Source organism: Typha angustifolia, chromosome 8 (assembly GCF_048772165.1).
Source record: "Typha angustifolia cultivar Huaian chromosome 8, ASM4877216v1, whole genome shotgun sequence".
NCBI lineage: Eukaryota > Viridiplantae > Streptophyta > Magnoliopsida > Poales > Typhaceae > Typha > Typha angustifolia.
This window is the reverse complement of record NC_133246.1, coordinates 12,650,535-12,672,787: the sequence shown is the minus strand read 5'-3', so window position 1 is coordinate 12,672,787 and position 22,253 is coordinate 12,650,535. Positions and strand designations below refer to the sequence as shown.

Sequence of the window (22,253 nt, the reverse complement as noted above, 5' to 3'; positions counted from 1 at the left end):
TTTTCTTAAGTCAGACAAGCAGAGAAGTCTATGTGCTTCTCAATTAAGATCTAAACTAATCTATTATGAGGAAAAATGGTGACTACAAATAGAACTATGGATAATTAAACAAAAATATATAAATAAATTCATCAAAAAAAATAAAGACCGGAAATGAATACTTATGGCGTTCCAATTTAACCAGTGTTACTAAAATTTGAATCTGAGAATACTTATTTATTCAATAGATTATGAGCATGTAAGTTTCTGATATATAAATCAGATAACCAAATCATTCTTTCTAAGAAATATACCACAATAAGTTCAAGTCATACATATATATCGCTATAGATGAATACATATGAGGCGATAGAATTTATGATCTATGTCATGGGCTGACCGGACCTAATCATTTGTAGAGAACATCAAGGCAAATTCCTCCGAGAAATATTCATGGAATATTATTCCACCCACTACTTAAAAGATCACTTTCGTGGATATTTCCCATATTTCCTTGGAGTCCTTTGTGGAAGGTGCTACCTTCCTTCCCATGAATTGAAGGAAGATAAAATTAATCTAGTCTTCGTAGACTACTAGCATATATCTTGTAAATGTGTTTATAGACAAATTAATCTTAGTATTACCTTTTAATCACGAGGGATAATGGCAGTCTATTACCTAATCTAATATAAAAAAAAACCCAATATTGACCAGTATCTAAGTCTAGCAAGTAAGCGAGTATAGAATCTGAGTTTATTGGAGTCTACCTTAAAATTTATTAATTCAATTAAACTTTTTTTTAAGAATAAATTCCCACCATTTCATTTTAATCTTGCATATAATTTTCGATAATTAATTTCAAGATATAATTAAATAAAAATAGAGAGTTAATTACACCTAAACCAGTCAATAATGTGAAATATAATTAAGGGCTTATATGTAAATGAGCAATAGTCTGGGGTGCTATATGAGAGATTGCAAACTAGGGCAGTTAAGAATGATAAGAACAAAGTACCTATCTCTATTATATTTTAAAAAATGAGACCACATTGACTAAATAACTTTGACCACACATATATTTTGAGATGTCGAGGATACACGTGGAATATAATAAAAGTAGAGATTAAGATGGTCTTAGTCTTGTTTAACTATGTGTTGTGGACTAATGGACTTTGTTGTCGTTTAGAGGGAAGAGAGGCCCTGACAAGTGCTCCTCTGTAGGGCCCACGAAAGCTAACGTGGTCTTCTCGTGTACTTTGTTTAACTAACACGAAATCACGGTTAGATGCGATTAACAACAACGTATCTAGCATTGTAATTGACCATGCAGACAGAGAAAGATCTAATATATTTTTGAGCAGGTGATGTTCCCTTAACCACTTATTAAGCAAAGTAGAACTTTGAAGCTTGGGGATAATTGCATCTAGATGGTATCATGAGCTAATGCCTAATATATATAATGAAAGAGGAGGATGAAAACAACTAAGAATATATAATGATCTATTACATTGTATCAACCAATCATTTGAACTTTAATGAATCTTTATATACTCTGCAAGCTGCATGCAGGGAAAAGAAAAAGGGAACAGAGAGGCTATACTGGAGCATACGGGTAGAAGCAAAACTTTGGTTGCTCAACAATTCCTTCCACTAACAAAGCGAAAGCATTACATATAAAAAAAATAAGAGTACATGCAGCTACATGACATACACGGGAACAACCTGAATAGGATGTCCTTTTGACCAGAGAAGAGAAACCAATAATATGGTAAAATGAACCTTCAACCATTCTTGTAAACTGGCAAGCGGTTGGCGCAGTAGTAGCTTCGAGTGACATCAAGGCGTGCTACGGAGTCTTACGATTGCCCTATGCAGGGACTGTCTCAGGCATTGTCTCGGCTGGAAAGTCTTGATATCCAGTGATGCCTGTGATCCGTATCCGTGTGTTTGGCTGCAAATAGACTCAGGAACTTCAATAGAATATTTTACATCATGGACATCACAAAATGAGCGAACCAGAGTTTCAGGAGAACTCTCCTATAATGAGAATAATATATTGACAAATAATGTAAACAAGTACCTGTCGGTGTCCAATTGTCCTCCGGTAGTTCTTCTTCTTCTTGTACTTGAAGATTATCACTTTTTTATCCAGTCCCTGTGTGAGAATTGTCAGAAAAACAACAATGTCAAGCAGTTAATTGCAAGTAGGATTCCTCAAGAAATTGGAAGAGGAATACCTGTTCTTCAACAACCGCATGTACAGCAGCATTCGTTACAACTGGCTGTCCAATATATGCCTTTGTTCTAGTTCCAACCAGTAATACCTTGCTCAATATAATCTGTTGCATTATGGAGTCAAATGGGTTATGACATTTACGAGTTAGCAGGCAATACTTCGACTATATCAGGCAGAAATAAACCAATATATGTTCTATGGAGATCATAAGATGTTATAGTTACTGCTTGGAGATCGACGGTCAAAACGAGATTGATGGTCAAACGAAATAACGTAAGGCATTACTGTAGGAGCCATAAACAGCAAGGATGGCCGTGCCGAAAATTACCAACTGGCACGACACTACACAGCACATGCCGCAAGAGGGAGAGAAAAAGATAAGGGAGACTACTCACCTTCACTTTTTACTGCTCATCATTGCTGAGCTCAACTGTGAGGTTAATGGTGAGCAGTGAAGCCGCTAGGAAGGGTGCCGTGTGGGCAACCTTCATACCACATGCCGGTACACTACTGGCACGTCGTGTGCAAGTCGGCACGACCATTGTTGATAAAATGTATCGATCTTGATTGTGCAACATTGTAATGCTTTACTAAAAAATATACTAATATTGTGTCACATCATAGACTGGAAATATTAGATTCTTTTAGTTAATCTGAATTTCTTTTAGGAAATGCATGCAGATTGTACCATTGTCAATATTGCATCTGTTATCTTGACATTAAAAGGATAAAGGTTGGTGATAGGTGCCAAGGTGGTCATATGAATCTCACAGCATCTCTAAGAGATGCAAGAGAATTAGACTATAAGAATGATTTGAAACAGGGTAATAGAATCCTTCAAATTAGGTTTTTCTGAATATCGCGTGAACCAAATTCTCAAGTATTTAGTCAGAAGCATGATCATAATCCTTGCCATATTCTATAGCAATAGTAATAGGCATTATCATAAATATATGAGTGATATGGACTTGTATCAAAGGATATAAATATAACAATTCATTCCATGATACAGCAATTTAAGAGGCATGAAAATTAGACTAATAAGGATGGATGATTGACAGGAAGATCATAACAGAATCTTTCAAATTAGGTTTTTCTAGAAAAGGACTACCGTATATTGGATTACACTGATGGATATTGTGTGAACCAAAATCTCAAGTATTTAGTCAGTAGTGTGATCATAATCCTCGCCATAGTCCTATAGCAATAGTGATAGGCACTATTATGAATATATGAGTAATGTGGACTTGAATCAATGGATAAAAATATAACGATTCATACCGTTGATAAAGCAATTTAAGTATGCTTTAGATAAATTTTCTTCTTACTTGTTTATTTATATTGAGCCCACATCCAACTCAAAGCGAGAATCATGATATGATCCACAAACTACTCGAACAAAAATTTAGATAAAAAATAGTACCATTCAATTAATCAATAGAATGCTAAGTGGTAAAGTATCTTGAAGCCATTTAAAAATCTTATACAGCTAGACAATATTTAGCATTTAAACTTAAGAATAGCTTACTTGAACTATCTCAATATAACTTTCAAATCATGAAATGAAGTAGAATTTAGATCAAAAGGTTTTAACAAATAACAAAATGTATCATACTGATGAATAAAATGATCAAGTAACAAAGATGCATACTAATGAAAATAGCTAGGATAGAATCATGTGACAAGTTATTAGTATATCAGCTTATGTCTTTTGCCTATTTCTTGCAGCAAGAATTCACTCTCAGGAGTGATTTTATGTCAAGAAAGTTGAAGTATTCTCAATCAAAAATAGAACATCATACTTGCAAGTAATGATGTAAAAGGTTCAATGCTTCCGTCAGCTGGGTTGGATACTGGGGCATAATTATTGTGGAGTTTTCTCTTACCTCAGCGTAGATATAGTTTATAACCTAGGGCATTAGGAACATGGATTTCTCTCTAGAATCTTGAATTGGTGTAAATAATTCTTTGGTCATATACTAATTATATTAGTAGAGTTGGCAACCAATTGTCCACAACATATTGATCCCAGCCAACTTATCCAACAAGGTTAAAAAAAAAGTCAGGAAGCTACTTTGAGTGATATGAGACTGGAGAACTCGACATGTCTAAGCAAGAGTCAACATTACACAGTTATGAGCCAGCTAACTTTTCTCAATGTATGGAATAAGGATGCTGAACAATAATTTAGCCATTAGACGTCTACTAAGTATATTGCATCTCTAATAGAGTTTATGCTAATACTTGAACTGTGCCTTTTCCTCTTAATTTTGTCTTCAGAAATACATTTCATTTAAATATATCATAATCTTATACTGAGACTGCATCACTCCGGAAAATTATGCTGCAGAACTGAATCAACATTTGAGCAACACTTGTTTCATTAAACACTTGTTAGGGAGCGGAGCAATTAGCCCTAAGTAGTCAGGCTATCAACCAACAATTACATCATGCCCAAACAAATTGATACGGGATCCATTGGCAAGGTTTTAATTCATAATATCTCAATATTTGGATTTGGCTATGACACCATGTTAGATAATCAATTAACCCAAAAGCATAAGCAGTTATGTAGTGAACCAACAATATTAATCATGCTTTAAACAACATTCATATATGTTGTAAGGAACTTCTGTGGGAGATTCAAAATTAACAGTAAAAGACAATTGCACAACATAAACAAAACAAGGGAATATTGCAGATGCCTAACCTTATCATTCACATTGGCACCTTTCAACCTTTGTGTATAAATATATCGTCCAGGAAACACAATGTACTGTCGTGAACCTATCTGAAATTAAGAGAAAAGAAGAAGAAAAATATTCTTGAAATCCACCACAGATGAGAAAAATTCATGATCGAACACAAGAATAGAATCATAAAAAAAACCAAATTCCCAAAGAGCCAGATGCAAAATCCCAGCTTTGAGCTCACCATGACCACCGCGAAGACGTCTTCACCCTTGGCCGCCTCACTCGAAGCGGCTATCTGGGCTTCGACGGGCTCCGGCAACTGGGCCTCGACGGGCTCCAAAACCTCCTCGGTGGCAGCGGAGAGCTTCCATTTGCGGGAATGGAGAGGGGACGGGGAAGGGAAGGGAGCAGTGGAGAGGAGAGAGGGGGAAGGAGACGAGGAGTGGTGAGAGGGAAGAGAGGAGAAGGGTCGAGGCTTGTGGAGCAAAGGTAGGGTTAGGGTTTGCTTGGGGAGAGAGAGGTGGGTCGAGGAGAGCGCGGTAGCCACAGTGGAAGCCATGGCTGGGTTTCTTTTTCTCTTCTCCTTTCCGGTGGTGGATTGCGGGATAATATGGATAGCGTTTTGGATAGAGGACCAGGGGAAACAACGGTTCGGATCCCAATCGGGTCATTACAGTGCCCGCGTTTTGAATCCGATAGGGGCCATACCACTGAAATCTTTTACTAAATTATTAGAATAACCATTATGTCCTTCAAAATATATAAATTCAACATTTCAAAACTATTATCCCGTTAATTAAATATAACTTATTTAAAATAATTTTAAATCCGTATAATGTTACCAATATCATAGTACAAGAAATAAAAATTCTTATTACCTTATTATTTGTATATATTTTTTACTTTAATAAAAATATGTTAGAAATATTCTATGAATATTCGATCAAAAGATTTGATTTATTATAACATTTAAGAAGTTTTCAGCAGCAGATATGTAAAAAGAAAAAGAAAAATATATATATCATGAAAGGTAAACTATTTTGGCAAACATACCAAAAGATTAAATATATATATATATATTATATATATATATATATATATATATATATATATATATATATTGCATAAAATGAGTATCCAAAGCAGTAAATTAACTTGGGCCTATGGCCCATCCCATCTCAGCCCAGTAGCCTGCCTACATCTAGTGGAAACTTGGTTCTAAGCAATAATTTATAAACTTTTCTATAAAGCATTAGATATGAAGATTACTATCATTATATATTAGGATTAAATACATTTTAAACCCACTTCTGCCTAAAATTATTTTACCTCCATGTACTTTAAAAGGTCTCAAATTAGTCCAACTAAAGTGAGACGGATAGTTTTTTTTATCAAACCTAGTCTAACTAAAGCACACCCAAAAAAATTTAACAATTAAATGGAGCACTGAATTCATTCAATTTTTAATTTTTAATAGATAAAAATATCATTCTACATATATATATATAAGTATTTCTTTTTTTTAAAAAAATACCTACATATTTCTTCTATTACCTTTTAAATTGTGTCAAATATATAGTTTATTAAACCTGATTTTTATAAAGTCTAAAAAGTTATATTACGTCTAGAAACAAGGACAAATATAAATTTAAAAAAATTAGATAAAAAATTTATTTATTTTGCCTAATAAACATAAAGGGATATTTTGATCATTTGGGCACTCTTTGTTTGTTACAAGTGGAGAGTAAAATAATTTTAAACATAAGCACCATAAGGATAAGATAGTATTTAACCCTATATATATAAAGTAGGGCAAGAAAACTTCTCATACACGTGAAATGAATGTAACTTGCTTGGTACTGGAACTATGGAATTTCGAATGCTAATAATAATTTTGAATGAGAGTAGGTGATTGGTGGCCCGGAATTGACGCCGGTGGCAAAGCCCACGGCCCAGTCTCTGGGCTTAAGAAGCGCACGTGCGGGGGGGCGGAGCAGGTGAGGAATGGGCCGTACAGGGTTTTGGGTTTGAGGGCCCAGCCGTACTTTTCTAGAAGTCGTGAGATCAAATCAAGATCATTTCGAGATCAAATCCACTGGGGGGGGGGGGTCACCAAAGCTTGCTGGATTGGACATCATCATATCTTTTCATTCACTCCCTCCCTCTCCCCTCCTCCCCTTCGATATGACTTGATTTGAAATATATATATATATTCTTTTGAAAAAAAAATAAAAACTAGACGTCTTAAACGGCACGAATATTAAAGTCTCTTTTATTTATTTATTTACTTATAGTAATTTGTGCAGAGACCATTTAGAAAAAAAGAAGGGTAAAGTGGTTAAGTGGGGTTGGTTTAATTAGATTAGTGGAGAGATGACCACACAAACGTCATCCGTCATCCCCCTTTGGGTGGGGTTTATATTTTTGAGTTTATAGTCAGTCGTCCATTGGTTCAGAGTCCAGACTTAACTTAATAGGGAGGAGAGAATAGAGATTGTGGCCTTGGAAACATAACTCTCGAGTACATGCCATGTCTCCTTCCTCTTTTACTACTTTCTCTGAAATCAACTTCCCCACTTCAATTATCTCAACTACCGAGCCCGAGGTGGCTTTGTATTCACATCTCACCCCCACTTACCCGGCTTCTATCTTTTCCTTTTCTTTTTCTTTTATGTGCACATTTTTTATTTATTTATTTATTTATGGGACTATTGCCTATTTATATATTTATATATATATATATATATATATTGATCCTCTAAATTGTACGAAAAATCTCTCAAATGCACTGTGTGTTTCATTTATTTCATTCTTATTTTAGAGAAAAAAATAAGTAAAGTATTAAAGATAAAACAGTCATTTATTTTTTTCATGTGTAATTATCTTTAAAAAAAATAAAGTTTAGGAGATCTCGGTGTGATTAATCCTAATGTTAGCTTATATTCTGAAGAGTATATAAGTGAAAAAATATTCTATCAAAATTTCTAAAAGCTATGATATGTTGATAACTTTTTTCTTTTTAAGTAGTTAGAAAATTAGTTAGAAGAGGGAATTTGTATTTATGTTTGAAAAATTATGGAGTAGATTTATAAAAATATAAATAACTAAGAAAGTGTATCATTGAAATAAGACCAGTGGGCTATGGTATGCAAAATGTTGCTGTCGACCTAGAGTACCATAATCTAGTTAATTTGATTGATTTTGACTGGCTAGAGTTTTGAAGGTGTTTCATGTCTTTTTTGGTGTGAATTTAGGTTTTCCACTTGATTAGATGATGGTTATAGTTTTAGTGAGATGTGGCTACGAAAAATGCTCGATAATGTAGCTAGGAAATAAGTCAAATGGGCGAAAGCAACTGATCGGACTATCTTGAGATTTGGCTAGGAGATAGGTCAAATAGGCAAAATCTTTGCACAATTCAGACTCTAGAACTTTGGGTTGGTTCGGGCTTTTAGAGATGCACTATGGGGCTAAAATTTGGTATGAAAATGGGTTAGGCTCTTAGCCCTTGTGGGTTAGGTTGAGGGTGGAGATGTGATGACTTAGCAATAAATGATTTTAAAGCTAAGCCGACCATATATATGGCGGCTCAGTAGAAAGGTGGAGCTTAGATTAAGCCAAACGAGAGCTGAGCTCAAGCCGACTATATTATTTTAACAACCCTAATTGCAGAGCTATCCCTGAATGCAAAAAGATAAACTAGATAAACAATAAGCACGAAAAGTGTTCATTTTTCAAATTGACTCAACTGCACAATGGGAAAGGCAATAAAAACCCTGCTGACCCATCTGCTAGTGTTTTTAGAGCAATATAACAGAGACACCTCTGCTTACCTTTTTTTGTTGGTATGTTTTAATATCTATCATGCGACGATGATACGTTTGATATCGACTTCATAATTCGTATCTCTTTGCCCCCCTTTCTTAGTAACAAATCTATGCCACCAACCATTATCTTCTATTTTGGTCTTAATGGCAAGTATCTTTCTCTCCCCCATCCCCATTGAATCCTCTGTCCACCATCAAGATGCATGCATGGATGGGTGTTCCCCATTGGCCATTGGGTTTCTCGAGTGATGGGCTGTGGCACTCTCCACCTTTCATACTTTACAATGATTCTCTTCATTGTGATGGGCTTCTTTCTCTTTACTCATAGAGTTCACATTTACACATGTTCGTACCTCCTTCGTTAATGGTTGTAGCATTGCACCCACTACCCTTGGGACTGTTGCATATATTTCCTTCATGAAGTTAACCATTATGGAAGATAACATATTAATTAATCATTGAGGAATATTAGCCACCATCATATTAAGTTAACTTCAATTATTGAGGGGATATTAAGGGCATTCTATAATCTGTAGTTAATTATACTAAAAGAACTGACATGAGAATGTTTTTGATGTATTCAAGATAAACTACATGAGTCAAAAAATAATAAATATTTGTTTGGTAGGGTATTAATAATAATAAAGATAAAATATAAAGGTATTCTAATCCTATTCCTTTGTATGGTATAATAAATAAGAAGAGTTGTTCCCATCCCTATCCCTATTAGTACTGACAGTGCCATTAGAATTATTTAAGTGTAGAAAGTGAAGCGTGTCTGAGAGGCAATAGGCTTAGGCTAAAAAGGAACTGAGTGGATTAGTGGAAAAGCCACTACTTAGTAATGAGCCTTTCCTGTTTGAATGCCACATTTGATGGCCTCTGTTCAACCTTAATGCAATAACTCATGAATTAAGCGTAATGGTGGTTGAAATGGTTATCTTTGTTGTACACTTAATTTTGTCTCCATTTTATGTTTACCAATTAGTTAACACTCAAGCCTAATGGCATGCTTCAAAAACAACATTATATCAATATACATAATAGAAATCAGGGAGTCTTTGTTGCATGATTCATTTATCTTTCTTTGTGAATGTTGTTGATATTGTAGGGCCAAAATCCAATTTCAATAGCTAAGCACATTAAGCTTGGTGCATTAACACAGTTATTTTTCCTACAAAGTGTGTATGTTGTTTTGTTACATGGGCTCTACCTCTGGGGGGGATGAGCCATTTTATTATAATTTTTTGTGTTAATTGGCCATTTAATATGTCTATGGATGCCATAGATTTTCTTAGATGAGATAATTTTTCATATAAATCTTTAATTGTTTTTTAAAAATATTAACTCATCAACTATTATAGAAGTATATAAGATAAGTAAAAATTATATTTAAAACAACAGATAGATAGGGTTCAAATTAAACACCGTCCGCTCTAGCACCATATTAACTCACTAATATCTCTAAAATTTAAATCGATAAAAAAGAAATATAAATTTTTATATTTTTATATTTTAACAATTTAAAATATTTGCTTGGACAATACTTCTTGAGCACTGCCCTACCATAGTGATGACATTTGTTGCTCTCTTACACATGCTTGGAATGATACCACCATGCATGGAAAAGGTTTGCAAGCCACCAAGACACACTCATGAGCATATATGGGGCTAGTAGAAGAAACCATACACAAAATATGCAACAAGAGTTGGCATGTACCTAAAGTATGGCAAACACTCATTGCCACTCTAGAACCCATCTGCCCCCCCTGATCTCTAACTCCTCCTATCTAATAAGTCTCTCTCTTCTCTCTCATTCCTCAACTATTGATGAACAGTAGAAGGACACTGTGGTGAAAGAGCAGCCTCATGGGTGATGAGTGTGATGCATGAGGAGGATATGGGAGAAGGGCATGTTATGATGTAAACAAATAAACGTGAGCCACCTAATTTGAGGAATTGGTGAGTAGTAGTAGCAATGGTAGTTGTGGCCATATATCTTATGTAGGTTAGGTAAAGGGTGGTGGTGCCCCCTCCACCAATCAGAAAAGGAACCCAATCCAACCAACTCCATAGCCCCACTTTTGCCCGTCCATAAAAGGGGTGGAGAACATTAGGATACATTCATACCCCACCTCTCTCTCTAGCTTGCTTGCTGACTTTTATCTATATATATTTCTTTTCTTTTTTGTTTTAATAGATTAGAAGTCTATATGTTATATATGAAAACAGTTTGTAGATTGAGGGAAAATCTGGAAGTCAAAAACCATCCTCAGCCAGACCTTTCACAACCACCAAGCTTTCTCCACGAGATTATATATATAGGTCTCTACTTTAGTGACAATTGAGTGCTTGCTTGTAGTTTACTCTAAAAAGAGCTGAACTTGGTCTAACTCTTTTAACTTTCTCATGTTCAGTTTAATTAGTAAAATGTACAAAAGGTAACAGTTTTCGTGGCCTTGATGAGTGCACCCTAAAAAAGAGCTAATTGGTTTCAAGGTGCATACAAAGGTGTACCCTAAATGTACCTCTATATGTACCTCTATTTGTTGAAGCTGATATCTATAAAGCCAAAACATTGTACAATAATAACAACCACAGATTATTTCAAACTAAATCGTAGTAATCATATATTCTAATATTATATACATCCTCCAAGCTACCAATCTAATTTTTCCGTTGCAGAAACTTCTCCACCGCATGGTACAATAGTTAGTACTAATTCATGAGTTCACATAAAAAACTCAACGAGATGAGGTTATCATCTCTAAACCTTATGACCTCATTTGGTTTGAGGCTAACCTCCGAACTCGATTAGTTAGTTTTATTTTTCAGTCTTTGATTTTTGAAAAATAAATTTGATTAGATATAAAAAGGATAAAAACATGTTTGATTACCGAAACAATTTAGGGATCTCTGAACCAGTTCATAAAGGATCTACGTGCGAGTGCTAACATGTTGGACTTTCGTGCTGAGCTAGGTGGGCAAAGGCCTAGCACGTTACCATCTGGGCTTAGTCAGGTGACCAAATTAGTCTCAAGTTCAGCTTACTTGGTTAAAACTAGGCAAGTTTTGGCTAAACCTAAGAGAGTAGGGCCGAATGATCAATTCAACTCTCAAGTCTAATCTACTAATCTTAATCAAGTCTTATAATAATTTTTCTTCCGATCATCCACCAGCCTCAAGAGATTCTTTCTTTAAATACCATAAATTGCTCTTCATAAGCACTACAAATGCACTTATCTAAGCTCTATTCGCTAATTCTAAGCATGTTTATTCTAAACCAAGATGTTTACTTTATTGAGTGTAATCGAGCTTGCACACCAAGTCTGTGTGTTTGAGCTGTGCTCCACTAGCCGCACCACTCTATGACTATCATGTTATCATGACTCTTCTAAAAAGAGCATGCATGTCTATTACAGTCACCACATTGGCTACACCAAATTGCTTTGGTTAGTCTAGGAATGTTGAATCATTAACTCTGATACCACTTGTTGGGGGTAATAAGGGAGTCATAGTCTATGTAAAATATAATTTGACACAAACATTAGAAGCTATTAAGTGAAGGCCCAATTATCTATATAAACCTTTTCACTTTTTCTCTCTTTCTAACACATGTAATACCCGACAATCTCTCCCTTCACATTTAAATCCAACATCAACAGCTCTTTGTTGAGTGTAATTTACTATTCTTAACTAAGCCTTTTAACCAAATTTTCTCCCAGTCAGTCACCCATCGGTCTTAAGAGTTCGTCTCTTTCAATTCTATCAATTGCTCTTCATAAGTCACCGCAAACCTACTAATTTGAGCTTCATGTGCTAATTCTTCTCACATTTGTCCTAAATCTCTAGGAGTTGCACCACTTTGCAATTATCACGGTATCATGACTCTTCTAGAAGAACCTTCATTTCCATTAGAGTCATCAAATTGCCTTGTGTAGTTTATGATTGCCAAACCATCGACTCTCATACTACTCAAGAGAATCATAGTCTAAGTGAAATAAAGTTTGACACAAATCTTAATCGAACTCTTTCGCCTTTTTATACTCATTTTAATGTGGGACTATCTCGCCCTCACATGCGATACTCAACAATGCATTATAGGCTCAATAATATTATACTAAATACATAGATAATTATCACGTCCTTTTTTCCAATAAATTATGTATTAATATTCCATATATTTGATGTCATTCTGGATAGTAGAAAAAAAGATAGCTTTACCAAAACATCACAATCTTTATCATTCGATGCCATGGCCTTGTGCAGCAAGATGTCATCTGCACCCTATCCATTTTTCCTTTTCAGATTCTTATAAGATCAAGTTTCTCTCAGATATTTTTTTTAACATAAAGCTTGATTAATCTATTCTCGGTCGTCAGCTTCCAATCCTTCAATATTTCATTCCAAGCATTGGGGAAACAGTGTTGAATCTTGATTTATAATTTAAAGAAATAATGGAACCACAATTAATTACCTTATAATTAACTTTGTTTTCTATCTAATCTATAGCTATGATGCACTACCAATAAAGAAAAAACCATAATAAAAGAGATTAGATATTTTAAGCGAGACAGGCGGATTATAGAAGATGTGTGTGTGTCAAAAAGAAGGATTACTTTTTGATGATCAAAGGTCTCGGAGACACTACAATTGGTAGAGAAGATGATGCTCATTTAACATGATAAGTGTTTAAAATTATTAACGTGGTCGGAGACTTGGTACTGAAAGGAGAGCAAGGGGAATAAGGATTTGCCGTTGAATATAGTTGTAGTTATTTGGACAGAGGAGAGAGGGACATGAATAAGATTATAAAATGAAAAGTAAGTGCATATCATTTTAGCTCTACTTATTTGAATCTTCGAACTTATACCCATTTTGATTTTTTTTTTCTTCTCAATTTTTAAACTTGATTAAAAATAAATTACAGGCCTCGTAAGCCAGAAATCAATTATATTTCACTTTTGTAATTTTTTTTTTTAAAAGATGGTTTAAAGGCTCGTTTTTAAGAGCTTGGGGTTTAGGGTTTTGCGGGCGTATAAGCCACAAGCTGCATTCTAAATAGTGATTGTATTTTAAACGTATTTGTAGTCTTTTGTATTTGTACTGAAACTGGTATGTGGACTTGTAACCTTGCAATTAGCTTACAATTTCTCAACAGACACGTAAGCTCCTTCAGCCGATTTTGTAAGCCAACAAACAATCATGTTTTAAGCTGGTTAAAAGCATTTTATTTAATGTAAAATTTGAAATTAACACTCTATCTTCTAATAATTGTCATCTACACCATACATTTTTACTATTTATAAATTGAGCTCTATGATTTAGTGAATATGTACAGAAAATATTATGTTGTTAGATCAGTTACTTAAACTTAACTAAATCTCTAAGTTAAGTTAACTATACTAAAAAAATTATAAAAATACTTTCAAATAAATTATACTAAGAGCATTTTAGTTATTTTAAAAATAAAATATCTCTATTTCTTAACATAATATTCTCACGGTGTTATTAGTTTAAATTTAATCCAGAGCATTTTCTGCATATGTTTGCTAAATCAAAATGTTTAATTTGTAAATTATAAAAATATAGGATATAAACTATAATTATATTATAAAATAGGGTGCTATATACAAATTTCTTTATTTTAAACTTATTTGGGGCTTATAACTACAAGGTTTATAGGCTTACAGCTACATTGGGGTAAGCCATTTCGTTTTTTGGAATAGTGCACCCAGTAAGTAGTTATGCTTGCTTTTTATATAGTCTATCGGTCATAAATAAAGACTACTAGCAGAATAAGAGAGAAGATATAGATAATATACCAGGAAAAAAAAAGATGATATAAATAATAGATTAATATTAGAGAAACTTCTTTATCATTACTGAAACTAATTTAAGTTCCGATCCGTTTTAATTTTCCGTTTCCTCTCTCAACCGGAGTCAAACACGGCCTTGATAATTTTGAGATTTTAATTTATGAATTTTTAGATGAGGGAAATAAAAAAAAAAGTTTTCTCCTTTTTCTTTTTTCCAGCTGTAAGAGGGGAAGGGCACGACTTTGCGAGAACATCGAGCTTTTATTCTTCCACAATAAATGAGCGGTTCAGGGGAGGTAGCCATCACTTCCTTAATAAATGAGCCCAAAGAAGCTTAGGCGTCAAAGAGCAACAGCTATATATATTACTAGCCTTCACCCAAAACCTTCTCTCTCTCTCTCTCTCTCCTCTCTCCTCTCTCCTCTCTAAAACTGCCTTCCCTGACCTCTCTGCCTCCTCTGTCGTTTGGGAACTATATATTGCGTCCAAACCAACCCTACTGTTTCATCTATCCATCTGTGAATCCTTTCTTTGAGAGCAAAAGGGCCTTATACTTGGTTGTTTTGCCAATCTACTGCTTAAAATCTGAAGGAGTAGACGATTTTGGAGGTACCCATTTGGTCTTTTTTTTTTTTTTTTGGTTTCTTTTTTGCTTGGTGTGGTGGGATTTGTGTAGAATGGCCTCTTTGGTTGACACCCACATGCCCTGGCGACCATCTTCGTGCTAAATCTGGCGTTCTTTTTTAATGGATATCGAGAACCCAAATGTTTTATGAAGGGACATAGGGGTTTCTGATTGAGGAAAAGGGGAAGGGGAGCAAAACGTTTGGATTTTTGGTGTGTTTCTTTCTGTGTGCGCTGCTATTGAGGTAGAACAAAGGAAATCGTCTCTCATTCTCTAATGTTGCTAAAGATTTTTTTTTTTTTTGTTGATCTTTCTGATTTTTTTTTTACTTCATAATTTGTGGTGCTAGCGAGGTTGGTGTGGGGGTGCTATCTTGGTTTTTTTTTTTTTTAATATAATCTTTTCTTATTCGTTTGAAACAATAATGGGTCTTGGCCTCTTGGACGTATATATTAAATGCGAAAAGGTCAGCGTTAGCATTTTGCAGCTTTTTGTCGATTGAGTGGTGTTTCTAAGCTTTTTCTGCTTTTTTTCCCGTCACGTCTTGAGGTGTGGTTTTAGATGTTGGATTTTATTCCAATGTGAATGATTTCGACTTTCTAGTTTGATGATATTTTAGATGTAACAGTTATTTTAGAGGGTGTTGTTCGGTTATGGAGGTAGCGGTTTCATTTTAGTACTGTTGATTTCTCCCATCTGTATGAATGCTTCAGTGTTTGTTATATGTGATGATCGGTGTTTAATCCTTTATTTCCATGTCTTTTATTTTATTACGTTTCTTGTCGTAGTGTTCTTCCCATATCTTTGTCCTCTTTAAAGTTTTTGTTTTCTATCATTCCTTTTTTTTTCTTAGCATTACATGAGTGAAGTTTTATATGGTTTCAGTAGCTTGGATGTTCGATTTATGATTCTGTCATTTACCTTGAAGATCTAGATATTAAACCCATTTGCTGATATTTGAGTGCAGCTTTGATTCTGGTGATTTTTTTTTCCCTTTTCCTTTTGTTTCCATGTTGCATCTTCACCATTTCATCACATTCTTTCAGGTTGCTACTTTTGTTTCTGCTGGACAATCTTATCTTCCTAATGGAAAGTGAGGAGTGGGAATTCTATCCTGCTGTCTCCCATGGAGGTGAGGTTGCAGCATATAGGCTAGTTTCTGAGGACAGTGATGACCAGGATGGAGGCACATCAGTTTCCTTGGATGCCATTCTGCCTGATGACCTCCTAGAAAAAGTTCTTTCCTCTCTGCCCATTGTGAGTATAATTAGATCAGGGTCTGTGTGCAAAAGATGGTATGAAGCCGTGCATTCTGGGAGGTATACATGGAGCAACATGGTACCACAGAAGCCATGGTACTTCATGTTCACTTGCAGCGAGGAGGCCGTGTCTGGTTACGCTTATGACCCAAGTCTTCGGAAATGGTATGGGTTTGATTTCCCTTGCATTGAGAAGAGCAACTGGTCTACCTCTTCTTCCTGTGGATTGGTATGTTTGATGGATAGCGAGAATAGAAGCCGGATCTTTGTGTGTAACCCAATCACCAGAGACTGGAGGAGGCTTCTTGATGCTCCTGGTGGAAAGTCACCAGATTACTGTGCGCTTGCTGTATCTGTGAATAGGAAATCCCACAATTACAGTGTAGTTGTGGCAAAATGTAAGCAAGTGCCCGAAGAATATTACCAGTGGAACTTCTCTATCCATATTTATGAGTCAGATGGCGCATCATGGGTCACTCCCTACAATGACATTCTAGTAGGGTGGAGAGGAGGCGATGAATGTGTTATTTGTGATGGAGTTCTGTACTACTTAATTTATTCTACTGGTGTTCTGGGGAGTATTGAGCCCCGCCATTGTCTTGTAATGTATGATCTCTCAACAAGGCCGGCTCATACATCTCTGATGAATATGGCAATACCAGTGCCATGCTCTCTTACCTGCGGCCGGCTGATGAACCTTAAAGATAGGCTTGTTATGGTTGGTGGCATTGGAAAGCAAGATCGGCCTGGTATTATTAAAGGGATTGGCATTTGGGAGCTTCATAGAAAGGAATGGCGTGAGGTTGCTCGAATGCCTCATAAGTTTTTTCAAGGATTTGGAGAATTCGACGATGTTTTTGCAAGCAGTGGTACTGATGATCTGATTTACATACAAAGTTATGGATCCCCCGCTCTTCTCACTTTCGACATGAGCCAAAAACTGTGGAAGTGGGCTGCGAAAAGCCCGGTGATGAAGAGATTTCCCCTCCAGCTATTCACTGGTTTCTGTTTCGAGCCGAGACTGGAAATTGCTTCCTAGTTCTTTGTTTCCAAGAAATCACATTTACTTTTCTTTTTGGAGCCATTGAAGAATGAATCTGTGGAACACCATGAATACAAGAGAATAGTTCAATTTACAGAGAACGATTTTGTTGCTGGGTATATCTTTTTCTTTTGTTTTCCAAAATGTCGGATTGATAATTTATATAGGTGTTTTGGAGAGTTGATCCATAGAAGCAAAAGTTGAGCTTGCTGGCTCATGTTTCCTGAGAGGTCCATACCTTCATTGCTTTTTTCCTGTTACAAAGTTATGTTTCTTTTGCTCTCTTAAAGCTTCTTCTTTTGCATTACTATACTCGTTCCATCGATCCGTATGATTTGGTTGTATTCCTTTTGCTGTCTTCTTTTACTTTTAGGACATTTACGATTTACTTTACCTACTTTCTTGCACATTATGTAAGTGTAGTGGTTCTTCTTAAGTACCAGTTCTTTTTACTGACTAATTTAGGTCACATTTATCCACAAGATCATCGCTTTACGGATCTTTTTCATTAGGTTTCTAACTTATTTCATGCAAATCCAAATCAAAGAGAATTCAAAGTTTACAGTCTTCCATCCTTAGATTGGCCTGATTTTGTGGATATTGATAATGTTCCATGGACTTGTGTCAGCTGTATACTTAACTGAGATTAAAATTTTCTCAACTTACAAGTTTTAGAATCTTGCTTGAAGTCATTTGTAGCTTTAAATTACTAATTTTTGCCACCTAATGTATATCATATTATCAATCTTCAAGATGATATGCTATGAGAAAATTTTCCTTGGATTATATTTCTTCTTTTGTTTTTTAGCCTTGTTGCATATTATGTAGGCCGGAGGAGAAGTGATCAGGCTTGTGTACCCACCAGGAGTAAAATGGGTCTTCTTGCCATTAGCTGATCAGCAGCACTCATCAGTGGTTTTGGTTTTGTTCTTGACAGTGACAAGTTGTAGCAATATCTGCTGTGTTGGATTGCGTTGGCGCTCCCTGTGACTCCTCTACAGCTCCCCCCACTTCTCTGCAGGAAGAAGAGGCGTCAGCTTGGTGGCTAATGCCAGGCCAGGCCATGCCATGCCATCCCATGCCATGCCATGCCATTGTCTTTGTAGTAGACCCAAAGGTCTTCTTGTGCAGCTTGGTTTGCTGCCTTTGCTTTGTGAGCAGCCTTTTAGCATGTTTGGTTCCAGTTTGGAGGCAGAGTTAATAAGAAGGCCTCCTGTCTTTGATTAAAAGCTGTGCTGTCTCAGTTGTGTGCAATCTTTTAAGCACAAATCTTTGTGCTGTCATTGTTTGCAGATGCTCACTTCATTTATTAAAGTAGCATAAGCTAATCATATGTCATTTTCTTTAGGTATGTATGCTCTTTTGCTTTGGTGCTTTGGTGTGTTGTCTTATGTTGTCCCTTTCACTGTCCCACAGCTAAGGTTGGATGGTGTTGGTGGTTATAAATACTGTTGCCTTCTCAGATAGCATTAGACCTACCCTTGATGTTAACCATCAGGCTTGGAAGATGCCTTCTGACAAAAGAATGGTGTGTCTTTATATGCTATTTTTTAATTCTATCTCAATTTACTCTTTTTATCTACCTAATGTTAAATTTATGCCAGACTTTTACACGCTACTCTCCCTCTCTCTCTCTTTCTGTTTTTTAAAGAACAGAGAAAATTGTACATGAAAAGTTCTGAAGCTTGACTTGGTTCATTTTTGCACGTATGCCCTAAAAAGTATCTTATTTTCTTCTATGTTGTTACATGTAACATATCTCTCAAATCCAATTAAGAACTAATATATGAGCCATTAGAAAGTTAAATGATAAAAAGAAGTAGTCATGTTCGTTTTTTACATGTATAAACCTCAACTAAGGGCATTTTCTACCTTGTTACTTCAAAGTAAATTTCATAAAAAATACACTACAAATAAGTTGGGTAATTTGCAGATCGCCTCATTAGCTTAGTAAAAAACAAAAAATCTAAATACAACTTAAGAATAATTACACTAAGATCTCTAAATTATTGCCTAATTCTATGTGCGCCTCTCTTCATTTTATAGTACATATTGATCTTCTAAATTATGAGAAATCTCTTACCTCTCTAACTATGTTAACATAAACTGTCAAACTTTGCTATCTTTTTCTTTTTAAAAATAAGGGTAAAATAGTTTCCTAAATTTGATTTCGAAAGCACTAAATGTGATTGAGTGCATAGGGTAAGTGACTTTTCTATTTACAAACTTTAAATGAAGAGTAGTTTGGACTACTCTTAGAGGACATGTATAAAAGTTTTAGACCCGTAATATCTTGTAACAAAAGAACCAAATGCACATGCTAAGCACATGAGTGACCTTCACTTCTGTCCTCTTTTATTTTTCTCTCTCTTCTCTTTTCAGGTAGTCGCTCTATTTCCCCCTTTCTTCTCACTACAATGAAATATCACCGGGGTACTGCTGAAGCAAGTCAACCTCATTTTTTTGAACCGTTGATGAATGTATAGATAGTGATATTCTTTCAATTCTTGTATTTTAGCTTTATAACAGCGTTGGTTGGCTGGTGACCTTGTGTCGATGCTTTATCTTATGAAGTTCTTTCGATTGGTGGCCTTTCTGATTCTTCTTGCCCTTAAGAGAGATTATACTAAACAATTATTCTCATCGAGCCTTCAAGGATATGAACATGAAGGAGGAGTTTTCTTTTCAAATATCTTGAGGCTAACAATTTCCTCTAAAAGGTTTCTTATTGAGAATCATGAAATTATTTTAGATAATTGAAGATAGTAGCTAGCTGGAAATGCTCCACACTTATTTAAGACGGACATATTACCGCCATTAACTCTCTTTTAAATTCGATGCAAGTTCATTTCCTTTCTTCTTTTTGGACTCTAGTTTTTTCCCATGATAGGATTGCTAAATTTTCTAGAATATTTTTTTTTTGGATAAAAGAAGAGGGTTTCAAGGTTTACACCTAGTTGGGTGGGACACTACCACCCACCTTTGGCTGGATGGTGATTTGGCCATCCACCATCTTGAAATTGTTCGAATCTTCATTATAACTAAAGAACTATGCCCCAAATTCCTAATTGATATTGATATCGGACAAGTATGACTCTCCACGCCATTGAAATGCTTGGCCACACTATTGTACTTGGAGTTGGCGTATGATTTTAAGCTTGCTTATGGCCATTAGGGAAGGTGTAACATCTCTTAACAAAAAATTGGAGCGCACATACCCGCATGTGTGCCCCCGTCTCTCTCTCTCTCTCTCTCTCTATATATATATATATATATCTCACTTCTTCTTCTTCTCTTTTCCTTCTTTTTTTCTTCCTTCTCCCCGCTAACTATCTTTTTCCCTTTTTAGGATGCCGTCGTGCTAGAGCACTGCCGAGCTCGCCAACCCCAGGGATCGAAGCGTCGAAGCTCCCTCTCTCGTCAAGTAACTTTAATTTAAAATTGTGTTATTTGATCCCCATGTGGTCTTGCTGGGGATTCAACTGGCCGACAACCTCGTGCCTCACCACACTGGTCCCATTTGCTTTCCCTCATCCTTTCCAATGGTGCCTTATGTGGGCCGTTCCAACCTTGTGGAGGCTACACGTGGTAGCCTCCCCTTATCGAGTTTCGGGTGGTTTTTTTACCACTATTGTCATCGACTAGGCTACTTGACTAGCTAGCGGGTTAGCTTTAGTGGTAGGTATTTGTGTTTATATTTTTTTATTACTTTTCTTATCTAGATGGATTCCATATCCTATTAGTATTAGAAAAATGATGTCAGGCAAGTGAAACTTGTATAATCTAAAAATAGTATAAATAATGCAATGTCTTACTTTATGACATCATTGCATCCATATCATGTATGTTCATACGTTTTTTTACTATTTGTAATATATGTTGTGTGTATTAATTTTATTTGATATGTAGTAAGATTACGTGTATTATGATTTCTATGCATATATATATTGGGCATGATCATGTATAATAATATATAAGACATGATAATGATGTGTATTGCATTATGCTCATTGTGTTGTATAATACAATACCACTTGCACACATCTATAATCATAAAGAGGGTCACTTCTGCGCCTCCACAATACCAACACCTCCCCAGCTAGGTTAGGGGCGAATAATATTATTATATTTATATATTATGGCCCATGCTTAAAGTTTTAGTATATTGATCATAGATAATCAGGCAGTCATTTTACCAGACGATAGACGATTTACTATCGATTGACGAGAGTCATACCCTTTAGGGTATTTAATTTAGAAAGTGAAGGTAAAATGAAGTATACCTAGCGGTACCCGATAATGCAAGATGAGGGCACCCATAAGTGATGGCTTATGATTTTCGCATGATAGTGTGATGATGTAGAGTTGATGACTTGGATGGTAGTATCGCTGTGCGATACTAACTAAAGTGATGAGCTTACGACTGAGGTTCTTAGTTTGTAATGGTAAATAATCTACCATGTTGTTCGTCACGTGATGAGTTAGCTAATTACCGCTAGAATCTATCTTTTTTATAAGTATTGTATGATTGGGTGTAAGTATTATTGTGGCTTACGGGCATGACTCTGTATGAGCCTATATTAAAGGTTTGATTGTATAAAAAGATGTATATATATATATTCTGATGTATATTGTTGACATAGCCTATAGGCAAAGCTTGGTGTGAGCTCGAGTTTGATGACATATTAGTTTGGATTGATGCATACCATACTATAGATTACTAATACATGTGCACATTGGATGAACATGATGAGTATGTGGTATTGATGCATT

At 35.5% G+C, this 22,253-nt stretch overlaps 2 protein-coding genes across 9 annotated transcripts; one reads left to right on the top strand and one right to left on the bottom strand.

Moving 5' to 3' along the window:
• Window positions 1–1,604: 1,604 nt before the first annotated feature.
• LOC140766232 (large ribosomal subunit protein bL21c) lies at window positions 1,605–5,510 on the bottom strand. Its single transcript, XM_073105716.1, has 5 exons — window positions 5,150–5,510; window positions 4,926–5,006; window positions 2,217–2,318; window positions 2,060–2,134; window positions 1,605–1,930 (listed from the first exon to the last, which is right to left on the bottom strand). Exons 1-5 carry the CDS (start codon window positions 5,465–5,467, stop codon window positions 1,847–1,849), a joined length of 660 nt encoding a protein of 219 aa, XP_072961817.1. The 5' UTR covers window positions 5,468–5,510; the 3' UTR covers window positions 1,605–1,846.
• A 9,383-nt stretch (window positions 5,511–14,893) lies between these two features.
• Window positions 14,894–18,831, top strand: LOC140764179 (F-box/kelch-repeat protein At3g61590-like). Of its 8 annotated transcripts, none has more exons than XR_012104996.1 (3): window positions 14,894–15,163; window positions 16,226–17,596; window positions 18,418–18,831. XR_012104996.1 is itself a non-coding variant. In XM_073102598.1 (2 exons), the coding sequence occupies exon 2, from the start codon at window positions 16,266–16,268 to the stop codon at window positions 17,475–17,477; it is 1,212 nt and encodes a 403-aa protein (XP_072958699.1). In that variant the 5' UTR covers window positions 14,894–15,163; window positions 16,226–16,265; the 3' UTR covers window positions 17,478–18,831. The 8 variants fall into 8 exon arrangements, 2 of the variants coding, with proteins under 2 accessions (XP_072958699.1, XP_072958701.1); XR_012104993.1 differs by having other exon boundaries at window positions 18,309–18,831; XR_012104995.1 differs by having other exon boundaries at window positions 16,226–17,710.
• The last annotated feature ends 3,422 nt before the right edge of the window (window positions 18,832–22,253 follow it).